Here is a 26419-nt window from a genome sequence, read left to right as displayed (position 1 = left end):
AGGGGCTGCAGAGGAATCTCAGCTCCAGCAACTGGAGCACCTCCTGCTCCTCCTTCACTGAACTGTGTCCCTGCAGTGTTGTTGCTCTCATGTTTTCTCACTCTTTCTGGCTGCTGCTGTGCAGCTTTTTTCCACCCCTTCTTAAGTCTATTGTCCCAGAGGCATTACCGGTAGCACTGATGGGCTCTGCCTTGGCCAGCAGTGGGTGGGTCCATCTTGGAGCCAGCTGGCATTGGCTCTGTTGGACATGGGGGGAGCTTCTGGAAGCTTCTCACAGAAGCCACCCCTGTAGTCCTCCACTACAGAAACCTTGCCATGCAAACCCAATAGACCTACACAGCGGTCTCTCAGAACTTTCCCCAACAACTTTTTAGGGGCTGTAATCCTGAATCCGATTTCAATAAAACTTTCGCTTTAATATGGACATATGGCACGTATGGATGAGAAGTCCCAATGTGCAATTTTTTGTTTCTATTGCCAAGGCCATGTGATACTTAATTCCCATCTTTCCACCCTGCTTGTGGTTATACCGATGGGTCAGGCCAAGTTATTTTATTTGTGCAAGTCACTCACCTCACAGACAATAGCAAATACTTCTCTCGGTTTTCTGGTATCCTTTGCTGATAAAGCTGTGTAAACAAGTACAAAGCACACAGGATTTTGACTCCCAGAGTACATAGAGGTGTGACTGTAGTTTTTCCTCTACTCAGTATCATTTTTTCTCCCCCAAGAAAATATGTGAGGTTTGTTGACTGGAGCTTCTTATGCTGCTTTGAGATGCCTTGCCAAGTTGTATGTTATCCCACTTCCTTCCTGCAGGAAATCCAAACAGTGGAGGCTTCCACTGGAGCCCTGCCCCTCACTACTGCACCACACAACTGCTCAGCTCTCAGGCCCTCTCTTACAGCACAAGAAACGTGGTGCCCACTTCTGAGGGCAGACCTTGAACAGGAGAGTTCTGCAACCCCGCTGTGCCAAGCTCAGGAGATGCCATGAGCCAGCAGCACCGCTGGGCAGCTCCGCGCCATCATGCAGATGTGGCAGGTATGCCGCTGTAAGGCCAGCTCTGTTGGCACAGTCACTGTGAAAAGCCAGTTTACTTAGGAAAATGAGATGGAGCAATAGGCTTACAGCACCACTGGAAAATTACTGTGTGTCAAAGAGAGGCTAAGCAGCTAGGATCTGAACTTCTGCAGATTAACTAGGGCAAGACCTATGTCTTACAGGTTTGCCTTAGAGTTTTGTATCTGGGCAATAGCCTGGAACTGAGAAATTGGACATCCCCTCTGACTCTTTGTGTTTTGCATCCTTCTGTAATTTTGTTTCTTTTTTACTGACAGTATGATCTAGTTGTTGATCATTATTTGGTAGATGAGGATTCTGGTCCTGGCTTTGCCGCTGAATTGCTGTGTTCCTTGTGAATGTTCATACAGCCTAGCCTTGCTTCTCTCTTCAACTCTTCTGTCCATCTTATCTGCAGAGATGTAATCTCTGCTCTGAAGAGGTGGTCCCTATTATGGGTTTGGGATTTTTTGGTAGCAATTGCAGCCTTCTGGTGCACCATCACATAGCGAGATTAACTGATATTTTCCCTATGCCTCCCTGGAATGTTCTTGTTTAGTAGCTATTCCACACATGCAATTGCCTTGCATCAGCACGGTTTTACTTCTGTTTCTTTTTTAATTTATGGTTACTTCTGTCACCTACTTCTGTCACTCTTTGATGCAAAAGCAGACTTTTTAAAAATAGAGGTAGAAATAGGTTTTTTCTGCTTCTATAACCGACATCTACCTCTGTTTCCCTGTTTCCACTGAAGTCCTATTCAGTGTATCTGGAGTATTTAAATGCACATAGTTCAATCTCTTACAGTTCGACTTCCATGTTTTATATCAACTCACCCCTTTTTGCTTGTGCATTACTGATGTCAGTCTGCAATCTGTCTAGTTCTCTTCTTCTGCACTGTGTCTTTTTCTTATCCATGTACTTCCTTACCCATCTGTACTATTATTTTAATTGTCTTTGAATACACATTAATAGTGCTTCTTAACATATGCCACTGCCGCTTTTTCTATTCCATTCCTTCCTTTACTCTGTTCCATGTCCAGTTTCTCTCAGAATTTAATCAGTTGAAATTCATTGCTGTTATTTTTTCTTCCTTTAGAGCTGACTTAGTCATAATAACAAGGCTTACAGGGAAAGATCCAAGTCTTGTTCAAAGATCTGATGCAAGGCTCATTACCATGGTCACTATTTTTTTTATAATCTTCCAGCTATATTTCCCTCCTTTTACAGACTCCATCAGATCCAGCAACATCTCAGAAGAGGAATAGTTTCCTCTGGGACCCACATGAAGTCCAAACCACACATTATGCTGGGAACCCAAAATGTGTTCAAATTATATCTAATCTGACACTTTCTAGTCCTTTTCTGAAGTACTGCTTTTCCTATTAAGTCTTTTGATAAGGCAGCCTATTAAATGTGCTAACTTGTGACTCCATTCAAGCCTTTAGCTGGGAGAGGACCATTTCTATGTTTGTAAACTGAGATGATTATAGTCTATCTAGTGTTACCTTCCAAGGGCACTGGACTGCCAGCCCTCACTGCTGAACTCCTTTGTTAACATATTTATTCTCTCTAGCCTGTACCTATTTGTCCTTCCTTAGGACAAGAAGGATCTTGATACGTTTCTAAATATTGTACACCTTAAGGCTTCCTGAAATGCTTTTGGTTTTTTGCTCTGGGAAGGGTTAGGAGTAATTGTGGTAAAATGCCTGTGACTCAGCCTGGTTTGCAACCAAATGGACATGGGTTCCTAACTAACCCTGAGAATGTGAGCTGTGTGCATTCCCTGCTGTGACTACTACATTTTGTCTCCCTCTTGGTGATTATCCATCAGATTTCTCTGTTGAGGTGTCTTGTAGGTGCCTTCCTAGTGCTGCTTTTGGGGAATGTGACATTTAGCTTTAGTGACCAGGCATTATTTGCAAGCAAGTAACTAACTGAAAATACCCAGTTTCAGTAAAGTTTTGTTCACTGCTATTTTAGGCTTCATATGAGTAAATTGCAGTCTTTGTCACATGAGTAATTTTTGCCTCTTATTCCAGGGTCTTATCTAATGGGATCAGATCTTTAAACAAGACTTGGATCTTTCCCTATGTATGAGTTACTCATGGATAGAGCTGCACGGGGCTTTAATACCAGGCCTTCTAAATAGGTACAGTAAATGATCAGAGAAATGAACACCTTTCTTTTACATTAATGCTGAATTCTGATGCTGGGCTTTGAGACATCAATTTAACATAATGATAGGTCACAGAAAGAGATTTCCTGGAAATTCCAAAATATGGGAATTACCCCTCTTTCCTTACAGGCAGGGAAGTTCAGGTGGAGAAGTGAAACGGTTTGCTGTCAGTCCCAAAATGGGACAGAGAGTGGAAAAAAGCTGATCTATGTTATCTTTGGCTCTACAGACCTGGCTACCAGCCCCTCACCCAAATCAACATGAAACATTTCAGTGGTGTATCAGCATTCTGAAGCCGTGGATGGTCCCTTACGGTTGCAGAATGCCCTTGTACTGTGTGTGGGGGGTGTGTGTGTGCATGGAGCATGGGGCACTTTGTAGTCTCCATAAGCTACACATGTGGCTCATTGCTCCCCATGTGCTCTGGTGCTGCTTTTGCGTGCTGCACTCCTTTCAAGTTTCCTAGTCCCGAATCCTTACCTCCATACCAGTTGCTCTGGGAATTCCTTTGTATTTTCTTCTCCAGAGTACTCTAGAGTACTCATTTGTTCCCTCAGGATAGGGGTTCCTCACAACTCCTTCTTTATTTTTTCTCCCACATAGACATTTTGGGAAATTACCCTTGTCCTCACCACTTCCAAAGTCCCTCATTTTCTGCACCAAGCCAAGGGCTTTAAATACGCATGTGTTCCTCCCACACCTTTTCCTTCTGTCCAGAGTGTGAATCATTCAGAGCATCTGTGGCAGGAAGGACAAAGCTGTGGTGGGGGTATTGTTGTGCTGGGAGATGCTGCTGTGCCAGGCCTTTGATGAAAAGATAATTGCAGGCTAGATTGATGGTTGCTGGATGCCCAGACCTGTTACCAGGGCTCCACATGTCCTGCATTACCCTTCTCTTTTTCTCCAGGATCAGAAGGGCACTGCCTAAAAACTTCTAAAATTTCCGGATTGGGTGGCTGTGTTGCTCAAAAGCCATCTGCATTGCATCTGAACAAAGTGACCCATCAATCTGATTGCAGGGACCTGAACACTACAGCAATTCATTTCCAAATGGGGGGTGCAACTGGCTCAGCAATTCAGTTCCAAATGGAGAGCACAACTGGTGAAATTCCACACAAAGTCCCGACATTCCTACAGTCCTCTTGGGCTCTGCTGGGCTCCAGCTGCAGTCAATGATTGATACAAAGTCTGGGGCTGGGAGCAGAGTACATAGGAGCATGGGTCCTTTTGAAATTCAGAGTTTTGAACCTTTTGAACCTGTGAGTGCTGTAAAGGCAGTCTGAGCATCCAGAATGCCTTACCCAGTTAACCAGAGTCTGTGTGCAAGCTGAGGCAGTTTCCCAGTCAGATTTATCCTGTTTCACTATTTTGTGTTAAAATAAAATGAATTTCTGAAATACCAGGTCTCACGTTCGCTGCATCTTTGCCACCCCAAAAGAGTTCTGTGATAGATCCCATAGGCATACTCCTAGGGGAAAAAAAAAAAAGCATATCTAAACCATACTTAGAATTTGGTTAGAGTTTATTTTTTCACCTACTCAATTGTTGAAGCACTGAGCCTACTTTTGACCACCAGAAATGCAATTTTGTGTCAGGGTTAAACATGTATATTATATTCACATATAGGTTGTATTGTCTGTACTGTGCTGTAGAACTCAGAACTGCTGTTTCAAACTGGTTTTGCGTTGGCGATTTGGGAAGAATGATTCCCCAGTATCACTCTGCAAAGAAAATCGATGTATTGAAACAAGAACATTTCAGTGATGTTGTAGTCTTTTTTCTTGTACATCATTCATTTTACATCACACTGGTTTGTCCTAAACATGTCACTGTTATTCTAAAGAGAATGTCATTGTCAGCAAATTCCTTGTGTCTGTATGCTCATACATACATACATTCACATGTTCACTATTATTTCATGTGTGTGTTCCTCTTTTTGAAAAAAACTAGCAGAGAACTAGGTATTGCTGATGATATTCCTTTACCTTTCTTTTTCAAGTTTTCTGAACGGGTTCAAGCTTTTATTGGCGATTAGTACTGTGTAGAGAAAAAGTTCATCCACCCACATCATAATTATTTGGTTGCTAGGAGTATTTTTAGCAGTATGATTTGGTAATTGGTTCCAAATACAATAGTTTAGAAAGAGACACTGTGGCCCAGCAAACAGTGTAACAAGAATACAAGGAGGGGATGAGGCAACACACAGCCTTAGATGTCAGGATGGAGCTGCACAGAGCTCCCACCTCCCTCGCTGTTGTAGGTGGGTGGAAGGAGAAAGAATGTGAAATAGTGGATCTGTGGTCCTTCCCACTTGCCCACACAGCGGGGCAGACAGCTGCTCAGGCAAGTCAGGAGGTGAGTGCTGTAATCACCACAGATCCAGCAGCATCACCCACTGAAGCAGAGCCATGAATAAATACAATGACCCTTACTCATGGTCGATTATTATCTCATAGTCTCGTCTGGGAACAGATTTGCTGCTCTGCACAGACAAATTGCATTGTTCTTTTTATGGGGCATCTTTCCTTCTGGAGGTACCTTACTAGGGAGAAGATAGCTGGGAAGAAAGACTTGATAGTAATTTCCAAAGAGATGACTTTTACAGTAATCTCCAGAAAACTTACAAAGATCAAATCATGTTTTAACCAAGTCGTTGTATCAACCTAGCTGATTTCAATTTCCCTAGTATTTCTGAGGAACATATAGTTTGCATTTCTAAAAGGTAAAAGCAGAAATAGTCTACAGAGTCTCTACATCTGGCTCTTTCTGGAGAATGGATGCAACCCATCTCACCTGTACTTGCTGCTCTGCTGGTGGGAATTCTATCCCAGGAACTCTGTGCAAATGCATGAAATTTAGAAAGTGCAGCTGGCTGGAACCAGGAAGCAAAATAGTGCAGCTGAGTCTCATTCCCAGATGGATCAGAATGCATCAAAATGGAACAAAAAATTCCAAAGAAGAAAAACAAATTAAAAGATCTGTTTTACCTAGATTTAAGGAAGTGGTTAACAAGCAAATCTTACAAAAGAGCATAATAGCACAGAGTAAGCAATTTTTATCTTGATGCTGCTCCTTTAAACCAGTCTGAACTTTGTTGGGAAAAGGTCTCAAGCCATTGAGCAATGTCTAGTTTGGGCAATCATGTTGCTATGCTTCATCGGATAAGCACAGCAGTAATTCAGAAAATGAAGCCATGATGCATCTGTCATATCACTTAAAATTTACTTCAGTTTTGCAGGTATTTGAAGATTGCAAAATGAGCCACATTATCCTGCAATATTCTGCCAACACTGAAATCTGGTCTGAACCTAGTGGATTTCCTCATCTTCAGCTTTCCAGAGTGAGAGGCTTCCTCTTTCACCCCGCCCTGCCGTACAATATATTCCAGTCAATGACACTATTGAAATTCTGACAGCAATTTATATACAGTAACTGACTGCCCTCAGATGAGACGCTAAACAATTTCTGCACACCAAGCTGCATTTTTCTCATGCCATGTAGCACTCTATTCTCCTCCCAAACCAGCATTTTTGTAAGCACTATTTTTTAATAAGCATTATTCATGTATAGGCACTATTGACAATTTTGCATGAAAGACATTGAAAAAAAATTATGATAAACAAGCTCAGAGAAATATCCTGAGACAGGACTGCCCATGAGTATATTATTTACAAAAATAGTCTCCATGGCTTGGAAAAGGCTGTAAAAATAGCTCCCATCCTGGAAAGACAGTTATGCACAGACTTCTCTTTATACGTGCTCACAGTCCAGTGGAAGACACTAGGGCTCGTCGCATAATTAAACGGGTCTTAACAATTTGCAAGACTGACATTTTCCCTGCCAAACAGAGAAACTCTACAATGAGCACCTCTCAGCTCTGCAACAGGATTTTAAGAATTTTGAAGAATTTCAGGACTGCAGGCTTCTTCCATGTTAATGATCTAAAGATATATGCTTATATGTATGGAAGTTTGCTCTCTTATGGTTTTTCCTCTGTATTAATGCATGGTTATGACTAGCATGCATATCTGTCATGCTGAGGGCTCAGAGCCAGCCTTCCAGATACAAAAATTACTGTATTTGGGAGTGTGGGGATTATTTCTCATTGTGAATTGTCTTTATTAAAAACCAGAGAGATACCTAAAATCATAATATTCCTGCTTGCATGAAAAATGGGTTAATAGGGGGACCTTATCATTCTCTAAAACTACCTGAAAGGAGGTTTAGTGAGGTGGGGGTCAGTCTCTTCTCCCCGCTTACAAGCAGCAGGACAAGAGGAAATGACCTCAAGTAGTGCCAGGGGAGGTTTAGGTTGCATAGTAGGAAAAATACCTTCTCTGAAAGGGTGGTTGGGCATTGGAACAGGCTGTCCAGGGAAGTGGTGAAGTCGTTACTCCTGGAAGTATTCAAAAGGTATGTGGATGTGGCACGTGGGGATGTGATTTAGTGGTGAACACATTGGTGCTGGGCTAATGGTTGGATTCAATGATCTCAGAGATCTTTTCCAGTCTTAGTGATTTGATGGTTCTGGTTCCAGGTAGTTCCATCCACAAAAAGGTCAAACATGAACTTTGCATCCAAATAGCCTTTGCAGCTTGGTTCTGCATTTTTGTTCCAGATGTGGATTCCCTGTCTGCCCTCCTCCAGTACCTCATAGCTCCCTTGTCTCCTCACCATGATGAAACATGAAAAACAAGTAACCCCCTCAAAAAAACCCAAGCAAATCTGAAACCAAAAGGAAACCCCAAGGAAACCCCAAGTAGGCATTGATAGTGCTGCCACTTTGTGTGCCTGGTTAGTCCAGCATGGAATGGATAGTGGTAGGAATGACAGTTATCAGCACAGACATTTCAATTTAAGTAAGTTTGGAGCATGGGGTGACAGGAAGAGCACTTCCAAGTCACCTATCTTGCCCAGAGAAGCTGTGGATGTCTCATCCCTGGAGGTGTGCAAAGCGTTGGATGGGGCTCTAAGCAACCTGGTTTAGTGGAAGGTGCCCTTCATGGGCGGGGCGTTGGAACCAGATGATCTTTAAGGTCACTTCCAACCCAAGCCATGCCATAATTCTACCCCAGCCCTTTTCGCCTCAGCAAGTGGAGGCAGGAGAGAAAAAAGTGTCACTTCGTACAGCCTGTAAACCTACGGGCGGGCGCCCCGAGGGGGCCGGCGGGCGGAGGGCAGGCGGCCCCCGGCACCTCGGTCCTCTGAGGGTGCGCCAGCCCTTCCCGGCCCTTCCCGCCCTGGAAGCCCCTCCCCCCGCTGGAATGCGCCGGGAGGGAGTGGAATGACGCGGGCGCCGCGGGGTCACGTGGCGCGAATGGAATGCCAACAATGTAGCGAATGTCCCGACTGCGCCCCGCACTCGGCGCCCGGGACGGCCAGGGGGGAAGATGGAGAGCGGCCCGCGCCGCCGCGGCCGCCTCCGCCGCTGAGCCGCGCCGTGCCGACCCCCGGAGGGCGAGCGGCGGCGCCAGGCGCCCCGGGGAGGTGAGCGGAGCGGGCGCGGGGGGCGCGGGCTCCCCCTCAGCCCCGAGTGGGAGCGCTCCCCATCCCCCAGAACTGCTCTTGCGCGGAAGGGAAAGTCCTGTGGAGAAGCGGGGGGTGCGGGTGAGCGGACGTGGGTCGGTCCTCGGAAGCGGGAGTGAGCGTCCCGTGTGTGAGTCCCCTCCCGGCGGCAGCCTGGGCGCCCTGCCCGCACCCTCCGACATTTTCCGGACACTCGTGTGACAGCGCAGCCCAGCCCCGGCGCAGCGGGATGGGGGTCCGCCTGTCCGAGGCCTCTGCCCCAGCAGGCCGGAGCTGCTAATAAATGGCCTGAGTTTATTTTGGGAGCTTTCTGCCCACGAAAGGAGTGGGGGGAGAAGGGACTCCCGGCGGCACGGGGGTGGGAGGCGACCCGCCGGGGCAGAGTCTGCAGGGCGGGTGTCGCAGGGAACGAGGGCCCCGGGGAGCCGGCCGGGGGCATCCAGAGCCCGCGGGGTCCCGTCTGGCTGCGGCGGGGGCCCGCTGTTCCCAGTCAGCTGAAGGTCACTGCCGAAACCCAGCAGTTCGCCACCCTCTCCGCTACCTCGTGAGCGGTGTGCGTGTTGAAATACCCCTTTCCCGGGAAAGGCACTCGCGCAAATGACGCAAAAAGGGCTCGTTTGGAGTGCCCGGGCTTTGCGGTCAGTCACTGCCGGGCTGCTGTGGAGGGGGAAAGCGAGATGTTTCCCACAGCTCTGCGTTGGGCCAGTGCTTGTAGCTGACAGTGGGACACAGGCACAGAGTCACTTTTGGACAGTTCTGTTAGCAGGAGGAAGGAAGGGAAGGAGTGGCGGAATCGTCTTAGGGAAAATCCCCTTTCCACTTTTCTTCACTTCTACAATGTGCCCACTTATAAAGAGAAGCACGGTTTGTATAATGATGAAATTCCTGAAACGCTTCCCCCCCATCGTAGACCTCCAATACAAAGTGAACAGTTCCTGCCTCCTTGAATTTGTGTTCCAAAAAAAGTCTCCAAAAAAACCCCCAAAGCGATACCTGTAAATTGAGAGAGGGAGGTAGTTCTAGCAGCTTCTTAAAACTTTACTCCTTCTTATACTGCAGTGATTGCAAGTTCAGCTCACCCCGGTGCCTGCACAGTTACAGGGAAACAGCTCACCAGCTCGGGCGAGCTTTAGTTTCTTGCCTGTGTCCCAGCTCCACAAAGCCACTACCACATGCAGCCTGTTGGTGGATGAAGAAACGGGAGAGTGAATAGATAGTGCTGCTGGGACAACAGACACCAGTATATGATTTCAGTGTCGTCGGTTGGTTGGTTGCTGACAGAGCAGCTATTGGTATTTATCAAATGAAACAATCAGTTACTGAAAAATTCTTTAACTTCCTTGAAATGTCATGTTTTCAGGATAATGGGCAAGCTTCTAATTAGTACAGAACATAGTTTGGAAAAGACCTTAGGACTGTTTAGTCAGAATGGCTTAGAACTCTAATTTCTCCTGATGGCAGAAAGAAATCTATTGATAGATTTATGCTGTAAGCAGGGTGCAGATTAGAAGGATTTGAAGTTATCCAAATCTAGATGTACAGTTAGAAATGCTTAGACAGAATGAGACACACTACATATCTTTTAAAGCATACAGCCGTTTTATTTTTTTGCTAAGAATGCAAATCTTATGAAGATTTTAAAAAGCCAGCAGCTTGTCTTTCTTTGTAAATTATCTGTAATATTTAGTGTTCCAGTTTTTCTGCTTATCTTACATATTTCATTATAGAAAAAAAGCCCTGCAAAATATGAAACAGGTTTTCAGTTAGCTCCAGTACTTGCTGTTGTTGCTGCTCTCATTCATACTGTCTAAACGAGCAACGTTTCTTTCTGGTTTAAGCAGTATTGTAAATGTAAGCTGATGAAGTTGCCAGCTGGCTTGACCCAGCATTATTAGACTTGAGCTTAGGCTAAAGGTCACAGAAGTTCTTTATGTGAAGCATGTGTGTAAGTGGGAAAGCAGTCTTTTGCTGCAAAAAGGTGGGGGGCTTGCCAGCTTTCCCAGCCCGTCCCAGGCCTGAGGATTGGCAAAGGGACTGAAAAGGAAGAACAACCCAGATGCCTAAACCCAGCCATATGGTGCCTGCTGCTGTCAGGAAAAGAAAGACAATTATAGACCAATTAATTGCTCTGTATCTTCTAGCTAGTTATGATGTAATCCAAAGAAGGCTGCAATACTACTGTGTTTTATTTTTTACCAAGTCTGTGTATTACCTTTTGCTATATTCTGTCCAAGTAGAAAAAAAAATCTGTTCTTGAGATCCTGCAGTTGCTTTTGTCTTCTCTTGGGACAGTGAAAGCTTGATCTGTTACTGACCAATAGCTGATTTGTGGAAACATCAAAATCTGGATGAACAGCTTTAGCACTTCCCTTAAAACAATTGGCAAATGTCACTGTCAGTCCTCTGTGAGTTAGTGTCACAGGGTATTCGTGGAGAGCACTGAGTAGAGGAACTCAAGACCTCAAACACATTATTGGTGTCTTTTAGTTAACAGAGCATTTAAATCTTAGCAAAAGAGGTTGACATGGGTTAATCTCAAGTGATTAATCCGTGCTCCTGCATTTCAGACTGGTGAACCATCATAGAGGAGTCTGGGGTCTGACTTCACTGTTGTATTTCAGACCTTGGTTGTAGAGGAAAGCTTGAAGCAGACTGTACTGATGAGGAAGTGGTGGTGGGCTTCAGAAGTGAATGTGTCCAGATTCTGTTGGGCTTCACAGTAGCAGTCTGTTTGCTTGGCAGTGAGAAGTGCTGGTAAATGTATGGAAATGGTTGGTTTTTTGGGAAATGCTACAGCTATCACAACAAAAAGAGGTTTTAATATGAGCATGTGAAAATAAAGAGCGATACTTCCCAGAGAAACTCTTTTCAGTGATAAAGGTGCTATGATCAAAAGTGAAGCACCTTAAAAAAAAAAAAATCCAATTGGCTTCTGAGTGCCAGAGAGAAACATACGGTGTGTTACCATCCTCTGTATTGGCGATTTGGAAACAACTGAATGGAATTCTTTCCTTACCAGCAAGGTGGCTGGTGCAGTGTTCAGAAGTCACTTTGCAAGTGCAAATGATAGCAGAAGAAGCCAATTTGCATAAGCAGCATCAGTAGCTAGGTTACATTTTTGATGAGGCTGTCTTTTTAATCCTGTTCCAAATGCACCATTATTTCATGTTTGTATTACGGTGATGCACGAAGATTTAGTTAAGGTAGGATTCTTGTTGTAACTTTGTGCTGCGTGGAGATCACAAGCTGTATGGTAGCTCAGCTGTGCTGCATTGGTGTTCTCTGCTGCTTGTCAGAAGAGGTGCATAAAGCTGTCTCAAAGTCTTCTTTTTCTGTGTTGGGATGCTATATGATCTGGTTCTTCATCTTCTGCTCTTACTGTATAGCTCCATTTACACCTCTTTTCCTTTTCTTCCCTATAAGGCACAGCTAATGAAGTATCATATATCCTTTCCTCTATTCTTCTTTTTCCCCCTTCTCCTTCCAATTCTGGTGAGAATTGTTACCTTCAGGCTTTGATAAGTTATTCACATGGAAAGGCAAAATATCTTGTCTTTCTGTTATTCACTTTGTTATTGAAATGCTAGAAGTTGGTATGGTTAGAGTCATCAATATTTCCATTATAAATCTTTTTCATAAACTTCTGAAACTGTGCTCAGCTAGTGTAAAATAAACAAAATCTTAAGTGGGGGAAAAACATTTCATGAGCATACTCTTCCCTAATTATGAAATAGGATAGGCTTCTCCAGAATTTGGTTATGCAACTGGGTAGGAAACTTGCCACAGTTAGGTACTGTACAATTCTTAAATGAGTTTTTTTAAACCTTAGTTCTTAGGGGTTTTATTTTATTTTGAAAATTAAACTTAAAAGAAGAATGAATTATTACTTGGTTATTTTGAGAAAGTCTTTTAGAATCCTGTTATTGAAAACAGATAAAGTGAAAATCATTAAAAGGTATCCGACTGTGACAGCTTAAGAGGTTAAATGGATTCATTTTCACTTGATTAATTCTCATGCTGTCTCTTCAGAGGCATTTACAATATCAACTTAATTGAATGTACCTTTTATTTTCTTTCGTTTCAGACACTGTCAGTCTGCAAAATGATGATTCCACAGATTTTCATTTTCTGTAGGAAATGTGAAGATTGTGAGCTGAAGTAAAACTTTGGCAGAAATCTCTTGAGAATTTTGCCTTTTCTTCTTCTCTTTGAAGGATTATGTTTACAGGAAATTGATACCATCAAGTGACACTTTTTCAAAATAATTTAAAAGAAACAAAGAATAAAGCTGTATTTATGCTCAGAGAAAACTGGATTAACAATGAGGCCAAAGACTTTTCCTGCTACGACATATTCTGGAAACAGCAGACAAAGGTTACAAGAGATTCGAGAAGGTTTAAAGCAGCCATCCAAATCTTCAGGTCAGGGACTACCGATTGGAGCAGGCAGTGAAACTTCTCTGGACCCTAAGATTTTAATAGGGAAGGATGCTGCAAGGCAGCAGCAGATGAGACAAACGCCCAAGTTTGGACCATATCAGAAAGCTCTGCGAGAAATCAGATATTCTTTGCTGCCCTTTGCTAATGAGTCGAGCACCACAGCAGCCGTGGAAGTCAACAGGCAGATGCTCCAGGAACTGGTGAATGCAGGTTGTGATCAGGTACGTATGAGGTGGGAGGGGGGATTGGCACTGCTGTCAAAGCAAGTTTATTATCTGGACCAAAGAAAGGATTTTGATGGTGGCTGTCAAAATCTTGGAAATGCACTGATTATTCTGGCAGTCATGTTGCTGTATGAGCAGCAGAGTAGATGGACTTACTCAGGGCAGATGTGCCTACTGTGGGGTTCATTTATGTTAAAGACAGTTATGGTGACCTCTAGGATTCTTCTATGATTTCTCCAGTTGATATCTGAGACTGAACAGGGTAGCTTGTCTTTTTTTTACCTTTCTTTTTTTCTTTTTTTTTTTTGTTTCTTAATTTTCCCTGCAATGCTTAGTAACAAGCCTTAGCTGTGAGTAATAGGGTAGAATTTTGTCTAGCACATCTAAACCCAGTTCACTGTCAGAAGTAACTGTAAGAAATTATAGACACAATATTTGAAGAAGTATTTGAAGAAGCTCACTTGCTGTTAGCCAGAAAGCAGGAGGGGTTGGATGGATGTTCAGCTGACAGCAGTGATTCTGTCCACACCTTTTCTTCTCAGTTTCTCTGCTTCTACTAAGAGGTGGTAGCACTGCTCAGATAAGAGACTTGATGTAGAGATGCTTTTTTTTGTCATCCTGGCATTAATGCTAGAATGTATTCTTAATTCAGAGACCATTCACTAGGTGCAGAACATGGTCATTTTGTGTTGAGCTGCATTCATCTTGCTTGTGCTTCCAGTATTAACTTTCACCTCTGTCCGGGAGTAGTTCAAAATTTTGCTTTTTAGAGAAAAAGTGCTGGTTTGGGTTCAGATTCTGAGTGTTGTAGGAGCACTTTTTTTCCCATGTGATTGAATAGCAGTTGTTGACAAGCTGAAACATTTCCATTTATAGTCCTTGATAAAAATTGGAGAGATTTAAAACCAAAGTGCTTTCAGTGGCATCTCCCTGATTTCAAAACTTAGGCCTCATTCATTCATGGCAGAATGTGAGTCTCTTGGCTCTCCTAGACCATATTCTGATTCTGTATAACAGAACTAACATCAAGCATTATTGTAAACAGTGTAACAGTATGCATTTCCCTGGAGCTATGTAAATATTAATTAGTGCTGTTTCTATGCCAAAGAGTTTATGCTGTACAAGATAATCAGAGCTAGAGCAGATTGCATATCTAATAAGAAGTGCTGCAGTACAACTAAACACTTCCTAGTCCAGTGAACCAAGATGCTGTACTGAATTATTTAACTGGAGGAACCAAGAGTTTTCTCTGATCTCTAGTACGCCATGAAAACAGTGTTTTTTAGAACTCTACCCTCTAAATGTCCCTAGCTGTTTAGGATGGGAACACTCCCTGTGTGTATGAGCCAAGGTTAAATGAGCACAGCTGGATTCTGGATTGGAAATGCACATTTGGTAGGTTACATGGACAAATCATTCGCACATAGAACTTAGCTTGTTGGACTGAAATCTTGGAAAGTACTTTGAGCACACTACAGCACAGTAATGTTAAGCCAGTGTATAAAACAGAAATACCTGAACACCTGTTAAAATGTCCTGGTATGCAAAGCAGTGTAATGAACTATGTGTGTAAATTTTTTTTTATATTCAGCTATTTTGACTTCAATGTTCATACAATGGTATTGCTTCTTCTAGAACATTGAGCCTGGTTCTGACTCTGATGTGGAGGTTTTGCCTACATCCTTAAATTTTGCTCACATTTTTGGTAGGGCTTTTTTTTGCCCCTCCTCATTGGCCATGACCCTTCCATCCTCCCATTTGTTGTTTCTCCCTAGCTGTGACTTGTTGCCTGGCAATGGCACTATTGGGCCTGTCCCTTAGGTGTGTTTGGCACTCAGGTCTAGGCTTTATCACGATCACATTTGGCTAGAGTCCAAACAGAGGTTTCAGGAGTGGAATCCTGTAAATAAAAATGCTGAGCTTCCTAGTGTGAGTCCAGACCATATGAAGATTCGCTGTCCCGAAGGATTGTGAATGAGTGGAGCTTCTTGAGATGGTGTGAATAGTATCTGACCTTGGGGATGGTATGGTGTAGGGTGACAGACCTGATTACTACCTCTAGGTTCTTCCTTTCCCCCTGATGCCTGAGCTGTTTTGAATTAGATGCTGAACTGTTTCATACTATGATGTGTAGTAAGTCAGCGATCCCAAGCTACCGTGTCCCTGCTTGTCAATCAAAGCCTTTAAATGCCTACCACATGGACACCTTCTGTAGTCCTGTAGGCAGCTAACAGATCTCTGTTTAACAGAGAAGTGAAGGCAGCTTCAGTTTCTTTGGGGATGCTTTTATTTACCTCTGAACCCAGTGCCAGTGTGAGGTTGGTAAATGGGCACTGAAGCCCAAACCCCACTGTCCCTTTACAAATGCCAGGAGCAGCCGTTTTGAGGTTAAGGATTTCAGTCCATGAATAGCTAATGTTCTACTTGGGCCTTCCCCTACAGCAAGCTTGCAGAATACAAAATCTCACCCCTCCTGATCCTGCTTCATGGTGCAGAAATCAGTCGTCCTGAAGCATCTGGCAGTTTGTCATTAGAAGCTCTAATTGTGAGCATTCTAGGAAGCTGTGAAGAAGGAATAGATGGCTATAACACTCAGTTTGGTCTTATGGGAAATTCATTTTCCAGCTGGATTTGGGCTGATGCTTTTTGGTGTTCTAGATGGAACACTGAAAAGTAATGCTAACCTTGTGGGTAATCTGTTGTGGTGGACACCATGCAAGGATCAAGATTCTTCTTCAGTCTGTTTATTAGGCCACAATAAGGGTTTTTGGAAGGATGAAGGGAAGCAGTGACAATTGAAAAGGAAAATTATTTTAGAGGCTAGGGAAAGGATACTTCTATTTAATACTCTTACTAGCTCCACTCATCTATTCTATCTGTAGCATGGATACATTTTAACAACAACCATTTCACATCCTACAGGAGATGCTCCCTGTTCTGCCTAAGTGACTCTTAAGTTTTGAGACGAAATTGAAATTGGTTTTATTGAATAAAAAGGAAACATAACATTTTGTTACTTTACTCTTGCTCTATGAAAGACCCACACAGCCAGGAATTTCGTTATAAGCCACTTGGTAAACTTAACAAGTATATGAAATGCAGTGTAATTCGTGAAGTAAGTATTAAATTCTCATGTCTTTCAGTTACAGTTATCCTAGGTGTTACTTGTGAAAACAGACTTTTTTTAAATGGTTAGGAAGTTGCCAGTGTTCTTTTAAATGGCATGTTTTCTTCCAGAAAGCTTTCTTTTTCCACCATTGTGTAGTTTACAATTTTATAGTGAAATATGCTCCCTTAAACTTAATGGGGACTTCACTATTGACCTGAAAGAAGCCAGGATTACCAGGGGTTTTTTTTTAAGAGATAGAAAACAAATAACACACATAATTAGTCATTGTTTTTCTGAAACAAATTGAGTAACTTGTCTGTTGTTTGCTTAAGTCATCTTTTCAACAGTAATTATTTAGTGAGTTTCAATCAAAAATAATTAGTGCAGCGTAAACAGTTTTGAAACTCATAGAACATGACTGCAAAAGACCAGACCTTTTTCGTTGTAACAGCTTGAAGCCAAAAGCACACCTAATATGCCATTCTTTAGTAAATAAAAGTCCTTGGGCTTGGAAGTGTAACTTGCAGTCACTGTAGGGGGACAAGAGTGTGTCTGTCCTGTGGGCTGGTAAACCACTGGAATCACCTGGGGCAACTGGGTGGCGTTTGGGGTGTGGTGGTAAATGCAGCTGCTGTTGTGGATTGAGTGTTTCTGATGAATAGATGCAATTGAGCATATGATCAGTGGCATTCCAACAACCTGAATGGGCTGTACTGTACTTACTGTACTTCCTTGGAGCATAAACAGCCACTGACATTGTAATTTAGAGTGGGCTGCAGCAGTTCTAGATGAACCGTTGAACGTTACACACTTGTCACTTTTGTGGGTTTTTTTTTTTTCTTTCCCTCAAGCAAATTTTCCTTTGAGCAAAGGGTGCCTTTTCCGGGTGAAGATTTCTAGACATGGTTTGTTTGGGCTGCTATTTTTAAGAAAAAAATCACGTTTTAGGATTTTTTACAGGCTACATACTACTAGTACCATGCTATCTACTGTACAGCTATGAATATGTGAAGCAGGGAAGTTCTTAGGCTTTATTTTCTCCAGAGGCTTTTATAAATGTCCATAGTAAAGCATGGACCAGTCTGCCCCACTGCCCTGTGCCAGTATCAGGATATTTTGAAGGGGATGATCTGTCCATTGGATACTAATTGCATTGTCTTTCAAGGAAGTGAATGGTGTCTGTGGAATGGTGTAATGTGTGTAAGAATATCAAGTTGACTGCCTTGTCATCAGTGATATGCTGTATTCATGAGATTCAGTTTGTAGAGGTGGGGTTTTTGGTTGCTTTTTTTTTTTAAGTCCTCCTTGCATTCCAGGATTCTTTCAATCTGTACATCATGGCTTACCTTCTTTTTATTGAACCCGTTTGGCAAAGATTCTGCCCTGATTTGGGAATGCTGTTTGGTTGCAGGTTTTGAGAATGGGAAATAAAGTATTTATCTCAATTTGAACAAATATTTGCACTTCTTAAGTGAGGGAAATTCTGTTCTGCCAAATACAGCTTGGGCAAAAAGTCCTCTTTTGCACTTTGCGTGTAGAACTAGTATTCTGTTCTTCCTGTTGTATATAGGTCATGCTTGCCCACCTATGATCCATGTGCCATCTAGCAGTGTGTTACTGAGCAGTATGACTTCCCACCATATTGTTGGAGTGATGACAGGAAGCAGATACAGTGTAGAGTTTTGTTTTGATAACAGACTTGCTGAAGCTCTGCTGTAGTAAAATATCTGTTGTGACGTATTTGTTAAGAGGACAAGTCTAAAAAGACAGCTTGCCTTCAAGGTGAAGGACAGCAAATTTTGTAATAGCAAGTAAGAGAATTAATTTCACAACATTGGCCTGTCCTGTAACAAAATTTTGTGTTTGCCTGAGTAAACTTTCCCTGTGTTAGGAGTTTTGCCTGCCCAGCCATTTACCAAAACCTCCAGGATGAACATCTTAGTCATCTTCTGGATGTTTTCAGTCCAGATTGTTTGGATAATGAAAAATGACTGAAGAATGAGCTGTTACAGGATTGCCTGGGTTATTCTGTGGGACATATGTTAAAGGTGAGGATCACAGAATATTTTTAATTGGAAGGAATCCACAAGGATCATCAAGTCCAACCCTTAAAGTGAATAGCCCATATAGGGATATAACATGTGCCCTTGGTGTTGTTAGCACCATGCTCTGACCAACTGAGCTAATGTGGTTCAAGTCATTACAAGCTGTGCTGCTTGTAGAAGTATTCTGGGTTGCAGGGAGGGAAAAAGGGATGTTCAAATGAGGACACTCGCTGCTGAATGCAGGAGAAAGGTTTTATTTTAGCAACTGAAATAGATCTGATAATTCAGGTCAGCAGTCTCTTGGGTGTTTCATTTGCATCCATCATTTGAAGGTAAGTTGTTCACTCTGCCTTCTCTTTACCAGACGTGTTGAGGGCTTGTTTCATAACCTTTTCCTATACTTTTTTCTTTCTAACCTCCCTTTTTGGTTTCAACCTTTCTGAGAGGTTTCCAGTATAATGCAGTGTTCTTCCATCAAAGCATGTAACGGAATGTGTTTTCCCACTAATATGCCTGAGGTTAGCAACTTAAGTCATTTCAGTTCTTAGTTGCTTCAGAAAAATAGTGAGTCATAGCTTTCCAGGGGCTGAAAGCAAGAGGTGAAGATTGCTCTTCAGCTGATACCTGCTGACATGTCTCTCCTAAGCCCTTTCTCTTGTCTCCAGTTTTCCTATGTTTCTGTCACTTCTTGATGATAGTGGCTTAGTGAGTATACTTAGATTGTCTGTGTCATGACAGCTCCCACAATGTATTTGAGAAGGTGCTCTTGGTAGTTATTGTTCTGTGTGAGCATGACTTGGAATATGCTTGTCCTGCAGAAGGAAGAAAGGTATTTTCCCTTGACTTTTTGTGGTGGTGGAAATATTTATTAACAGTAGTAAATGATTGCATGTTCTTCGCACAACAAGATTTGGCAGCTGGGCAGTAATATGGCGCTGAATGAGAGTGTTTTAAACTCTCCTTAATTCTTGTTAGTCTTTTTTCTTCTTCATCAAACTATAGAATAAATTACATCTTGGTAGTAGGATTGTGTTTGAAATGACCGGACAGGAATCAGATGCTAGACTTCAACAGTAGGTAAGTGTGAATCTCGAGTTATCTTAAACTTGCCTATTCCTCATATCAGATAAACATTCTAGAAGCTTGGGAGTTAATAAAAAACCAAGAAATTTTATCTTGCTGTATCAAGGTACAGGATTAACTTGCACTGGATACTTAAATTGTATTTATTAAAATTTAATTGCCAGTAGAATTTTGAGCTATGGATTTTTTTTTTTTTAGCGAGAAAGGAAATGACTTCTTCACAGTCACTAAAAAATCTGTATAAGCATTTGCTTCAGTCTCTGAATAAAAAGCCCTTGTGACCAAAAGTGAATATTGCTGTTATTATTATAACAGGAAGCTGATATCACAATAGTAGTAGGGTGTAACTGTTCCTTTTGCATTTTTTATGCTGTTCTCAGCCTAAATCTCTGCTGTTCTTTCAGCTTATATCTGAGAGGAACAAATGTGATTTTATAATGAGACTGAAAGATAGCATCTCTTCATTGGGAGTGAGATGTGGGGTGTTTTTTGGTTGTCTGTGGGGGTTCTTTTCTTTCTTCAAAAAACTGAATGGCACTTTTAAACAGAGATTTCAGTAGAAGGACTCAATACAAGACTTTTGCAGGCTACAGTCTTTAGAGGTAGGTAAAGATGTACGTTTAGAACTCATTTAATTCAACCTAGGAATGTTTTTCTAGTAGTTACCAGATTAATTAAAGCTTATGTTAAAGCTGCTAATTGAATATCAGTAGAATGCAAATAAAAGTTCATGGCTACTTCTCACGTGATATGCCAGGTACGTGCCATACCTTGTGTGGAGTGATTTTTTAAAAAATAGTTTTCTTTTTCCTAAAGCATGGGCAAATATACATAAAATAACTTAAAATTGCATTTGTTTTCCCTCAGTTTTTTTGTTGCTGTACCCCCATCTCGAGCAGAACACAGCTTGTTGGTGCTCCCATGGGCCCAGCATTCAAATTCTGCTCAGCAGATGCTTGTGGTGGCAACTCCTATAGAATATCCATGTCCAGTGTGTGTTGTCCATGTGTCCCCCTAATCTTCCATAAATCAGGCTCCAGTACTGGCACTCTTTGCTCCTTGGGTGCTGCCTGTCTCTGTGACTCATGAAAGCTTGTATGCAGTGCTATCTAAAGTAGATGAGGAGAGACATGAACGAGCCCTTTCAAATCTTTTTACTTGCTGGTGCCAGCTGCTGTTTTTCTCATGTAGTGGCTATGTCCATTAATTCCCCATAATTTCCTTGAATTTCTCTTAAGAAACAGCTGGTTAGACCCAGGTTTTCCTTTCTTTGACCTAGGAAAGAATTCTGACTGGATTGTGAGCTGCCTCACTATGGATGTAGCTACTCTAGAGTAGATGTTCCACAATCAAGTACTACTGGAACAAATGCAATTTGCACTAGTAAAATGAGGGAGGGACGGACATATGATCTGTGTGCTTAAAGGTACAAGTGTTTGTGTTAACTTGGGCTTTATACTTACGTAGGTTATGTGTGTAGCATGTGAAATACATTTAACTTTTTTCACTCTTTCTGATTATGGTCATGACCTAATTGTGAGTGTAGCTTAGATCTGACATTATTATGTTGCTTTTAGCTGAGGCTTAGAGTGCGAAATGTTGGTCCTTATTTCTAGGTTTTTATCATACCCTAGCTTTTTGGAAAAAAAATAAATTTAACAATGCCTCTGATTACCAAATTAGAGGCTGAAGTTGCTGTGGCATTGTGGTCTGTGGTCTTATCCTAGCAGTAGCAGTCTTGTATTGTCCAGGCTTGAGAGGGGTCCCAGTTTCTCATTTACAGAAGATGCTTTAATAAAAGCCTGATGAAACTCAGCTAGTCAAACTCTTGCTGTTTGCCTGCTCTACACATCTGCTGCAGGTCACCCAAAATACTATTGATGATAGAAGTATTTTTGGCTTTATGTTACTAGGCAGCTTCCGTTGAGGTGGTTCTGTGAGCCCTGATCTTGATGGGGTCTCCCAGCTATGCAGCTATGGCTGCAGCATGGCAAAACTGGTTTGTTGCCAATGGTCTTGTCCTGCCATCTGGGCGGTCACTGGCAGTTCACAAGAAACTTCTGGGTTACAAATTGACGTGTAGGAATTAGGTTTCATACAAGCAATGCATGTGTGCATGTATGTATTGCGATGATTGCAGTGTTTGCATGGTACCAGCTGTTTGTGAAGAACTTAATCTATGGGATTTGGTACTGCATTGAAGATTTCTTTTTCAGTCTAAGGAGACGAGATTCTAGTGTTTGAGGTTATGTTCTGCTTCCCTGCAGTGTAAGAGATGGATTTTTCCTGATGAGAAACTTGTGCTCTCCATTTTGAGTGAATCCAAGCAATTAAAAATATTTCCCTGGGGAGGCGAAGGATGGAGAGACAATATGGGAATACCTGAAAAAAAAAAAAATTATTTCTAGGTCAGTTAATTTTCAGAAGGCTGAAGCCAAAGAACACTGTGTACCCGTAACTTTGTGAATCAGGTAATGGCCGTGGCAAGGACAAGTCTGTGAAAATAACTCTGTTCTGTGCTGCTGCTTTGTCTTTAATTGTTATCAGTGTATGGGCGCGTGTGTGAAACTGTTACTGAGGCACACACAGTCTCCTGTGCACTTAGAGAAATACAAACACAGTGTAAATGGGAAAATGGGGAGATTTAAATGCATACTGCTTGAAGGACCGAGCATTTTGCAACTGTTTTCTGTACCTTTCATTACCCTCCTTCTCTGTGTCGTTTGTTACTCTAATGCAAGATTTGTAAATTGCTCATTTAATCCAAAGCATGCAAAGACGCAGGGTCTTGCACCCCACTTGCATAAAATACTAGAAGGAAGACTGCTGCTACTGGGTGATAATATAGTTAAGTTTCTGCTCTTTAAAGAGAGTGACTTTAGAAGGACAACTAGCAGTGTAAAATTACTCCTGTGAAAGTCTTTATACGGCTACATTTGGATTTTATCCACCATTTGAATCTGTTGGATCGGGGTTATTTCAAAACAAAAGAAAATGTCAGCAGAGATTCAGAGATCACTGTTGCTGATCTGCAGCTTCATTCCCTCCCTGTTTGTTTTGTTTTCCCATTGTATCAGTTCTTATCTTCTAGGTTTTTCAAGTCTGTACTTCCCTTTCCTTACGTGTTGTCCTATTACATTGCTTTTTCTGCTCCATTGGCTTGAATGACTAATATTCAACACCTCCTACAGGCCTTTCTCTGTGTGCCTCTGAATACCCTAAATGAGTTGATTTTTTTTATAATTGCAAACTACTAAGGAAGAACTCTTTTATAGACTTCAGCCTTGCATCTAAAAAAATTTTATGTGACATCTTAAAGAATTATAGATGCAACTGTAATGTGACTTTGCCAGCACACCCCATATGTTTTCATTTCTGTGTCTTTTCTTCCATTCAGTGTCAGGGCTCCACAGGCTGTGCTTAAATGAGCCACCTGTCCCATTCATGCTTTTCTTTCAGCATTGCCACAGTTGCTGTATTCATTCCACCATCCTGCCAGACGTCAGCCTGATAAAGATGCCTAAAATCCAATTTAATCAATGTAATTGGAACCTTTGAAATACTAATTTGTGTGGGGTATCCTTGTTTAAAAAAAATTCTGGTTGTACCAATTAAAAACATAGAAAGTTGTGGTCAAAAGACAGAGACCTTTGAATTAAGATAAATTCACTCCATATTGGGCTATTTTTGTCCTGGCTCCAAATGAGTGCTCCAAATGATACTCATTCCACCTTGCTGGAGCCTGTTTTCTCTGGTTGTCGGGCTCAGTTTGATTCTATTTCAGATGATCCCTGTATTTTAGATGATTCCCTGATTGCCCATGTGATCTGTGCTGCCCAGACATGGTAGCAACTTGCTGGCTGTGTGCTGGAGCAGGGTGGAATTATTTTTCTTCCAGGTGCTTCAGCAGTTACTATTCTGGAAACTCACTTCCATCTCCTTCCTGTGATCATTTCTTGCACGCTGGCCATCCCTCCTGTTTAGAAAATCTTTTTATTATGTTCTTTACTGCAAGCACTAAGTCCATTGAGTGCTTTCTAGAAGGTGTTTTATCACGAACCTGTGAAATGTGTGGTGTTGCGGTCATGCAAATAGTGGAGAGAAGTGTTTAGCAGTGCAAACTGAGGACCTAGAGCCTAGGAGTCTACACGTGGGCCAAAGTCATCAATGTCTGCCAGGACATGTGGCGATCCAGCTCCCCACACTACAAGAGGACCTCACTGGGAAGTGCCAGCAAATTTGAAAGCAAACCACAAGAATTTTCATTTGCGTTGGTGTGCCTCCCCCCACCCCTCATCTCTGTTTGCTGAGAAGTGAACCTTCAGGGCTCTTAACCACATGAAAGTAACTAGAAAAAGTATTTTTCAGTATTACTTTGGTGCTGTAAAACCATTTGCAACAGATTTTTCCAGGAACTTCTCTGTGATTTGTAAGCATTAGAAGCTGGTGGAGGTTGAGAACTTGCTGTTGCAGGCCCTGCTCCTCACTTGGGCAGAAATGGGTGCTCAGATTTGCTGCCAGGGAGAATTTGTTGCCCCCCAAGCCTGGAACACTGGAACATAGCTCAGGAGGGAGAGTCTGAGACACAGCTCTGATTTGGAGGCAGAGCTGCCTTCTCCCAGATTCCTGGGAAGGTCAGAGTGTCCTGCTATGTGTTCAGCACCTCCAGGAGCAGGAGCACTATTTTGGGCAAGTAGCAGTGCTGCATTGCTTAGCAGGATTCCTTGGTTTTTTGCAAAGAACCACTTCTTGCTTTGTGCAGGAGGGCCTGTGCTCCCAAGCTCGCCACTCTGCAGTGGAGCATGAACTCGGTCTTCATCCTGCCCTACACAGGCCAAACACCAACAGCTGTAGCATCAGCACAGTATCTGCATCTACCTGGGGCAGGCCAGTTCTCTTAGTTTCTGCCATGCATAAAACTTCCTTTTCTTCCTCTCTCCCACTAACTTAGGGAAGTAGGACCATTGTCTAGCATTAGACAAAACCCTGAAGCAAACTAGCAGAGCCCTCCTTTCACACAAACTATTGAGCCCATGAATTTGGGGAAACTCCTGCCACTAGACCAGAGATCTAGTTTGTTTTGCCACATTCACTTAGTAGTTTTGTGGTTTCCCAGTCTGGGAAGACTTTTCTTTTTTTCTTTCTGACTCACAGATCATGGCAGCTAATGGATAGAGGAAGTATTGCTGTTGAGGTTTGAACTCTGACAGGAGAGTGATATCTGACAATGATGATGGCAGATGGGGAGCGTAACAAGGATGAAGCTCCTGCTAAAAAGCAGAGAGGATGATGTTTGGCATTTACTTGGTGGGGAGGGCAGTTGGGTCGCAAAGGTGGTAGTGCTGAGCTCAGCCATTAGGAGAAAACTGGTTGTTTTAACTGGAGTATCTGGCTTGAAGGGATCATGCTCAGGTGTTGGGAAAGCCCTTCCACTCTGTAGGGTGGAAGAAGCAGCAGCCTGAACCTGAACTGCTCCCTGCACAGCAGGGAGAGCGGTGTGGGGTTCCCCACCAGAGTTCCCCCAGTGTGTGCCTGCTGCTGGCTCTCACAGGCATCACTGCAGAGGTGCTTTCCCCACCTTCCCAGCTTACTGAATTTAAGAGCTCCAGGTTACCTTGGATTCCTCCTCCCCGCACCCTCTTTTCGGTTTTTTGTTTGCTTGCTGTCTAAAGTCATGCTTAACCTCTCATTCTGCCCACATGCTCTGTTCACAAGGCTTAATTGCTTTTTGTACTTTCAGGTAACACCCTCCTCTATTCTAAACACCCAGCTTCTGTGCTTGTTGCAATGGCTATTCTTGCTTTTGAGAAAATAAAGGATTTGCTTTTCATGTAAAAATAGCTTTATTATTTCCATATGCAAAGAGAAATCAGGGCAGGCATGTTTCCAGGTCAGCCTGGAGATGGGGTTGGATAGTGAAACCTGCTGTTCCAAAAATGGGCTGGAGCCGGCAACAGCTCTTGATCTGCTGAGCAAAGCTAACTGACTTGGAGGGAGGTGGGATCCCTTTTTGGGGTGCACAGGCATCATGCTGGTATTCTGCTATGGAGAGGAGCCGAGCATTGTCATAATGAGCATTTAACTCTGTTAACTGCTTATGTTTGTTTTACAGTTTTCTCATAATCAGGTTCTTTTGGTAATTGTAGGCATGGGTTTTGCATAAAAGATTACAAAGGAAAGTTTCTTAGGGCATAGTCTATACTGCAAGAGTATCTGAGTAGAAGATGTTTGCAGGAGCAGTCTTGTATTGTTCCAAGATTGTGCTCAGTTCGGTACTGAGTAAATAAACAGTAAATGTGCAAATTTTGGGCAATGTTGCTCTAGGCTTGTTTTGGATACTTCAGCTGTGCTTTGGATTTTGTTATCTATGTTAGCCTTCTGACTCTTATTGCCATGTATTTCTAGATTTGTATGAATGAGATACGGATCTTTTTCATCTTTGTATTTTGCTAGTTCATATTTTTATTTCCTTCAGGCATATTATAGAGGTCTCTTTAAGGCTTTTAAAACTGGTCAGCTTGAATTTTTCCTTTAGCTTCACAAAAGTCACTACAGAAGTAAAAAAAAGCACAGAAGGGGAATTACAGGCAGCATTAAAAATGTTCCTTCAGAACAGAAAAGCAGATTTAACATGAATTAAAAACTCAGCTCTGTTTCAGAGTTGCAAAAGCTCTTTTATTCACCAGAGAACTGTTAAAGCTAGTAATTTTTGGCATAGTATCGGTCAGGGAAGCGTGACAAAGTGCAGTGGA

The 26419-nt window shown here is 42.5% G+C and overlaps 2 protein-coding genes across 3 annotated transcripts in view; both read left to right on the top strand.

Annotated features, from left to right (window-relative positions):
* The window catches only part of SKA3 (spindle and kinetochore associated complex subunit 3), a 39002-nt gene extending 37988 nt beyond the window's left edge, over positions 1-1014 (top strand). Inside the window, exon 10 of the mRNA XM_042023936.1 lies at positions 820-1014. The gene's annotated coding sequence lies outside the window, so the exon portion shown is untranslated. The remainder of the gene's footprint in view (positions 1-819) is intronic.
* Positions 1015-8587: 7573 nt separating this feature from the next.
* The window catches only part of LATS2 (large tumor suppressor kinase 2), a 49003-nt gene continuing 31171 nt past the window's right edge, over positions 8588-26419 (top strand). For both annotated transcript variants that reach the window (XM_042023929.1, XM_042023928.1), the window contains exons 1-2: positions 8588-8728; positions 12852-13427. In XM_042023929.1, the coding sequence (XP_041879863.1) occupies positions 13089-13427 (339 nt within the window). In that variant the 5' untranslated portion in view covers positions 8588-8728; positions 12852-13088. The remainder of the gene's footprint in view (positions 8729-12851; positions 13428-26419) is intronic.

Source organism: Corvus kubaryi, unplaced genomic scaffold, assembly GCF_017639235.1.
Source record: "Corvus kubaryi isolate FWS band 111438036 unplaced genomic scaffold, C.kubaryi_AGA036_p1.0 37256, whole genome shotgun sequence".
Classification (NCBI taxonomy): domain Eukaryota; kingdom Metazoa; phylum Chordata; class Aves; order Passeriformes; family Corvidae; genus Corvus; species Corvus kubaryi.
Note: the sequence above shows the minus strand (reverse complement) of the source record. Positions and strands in the feature narration are given on the sequence as shown.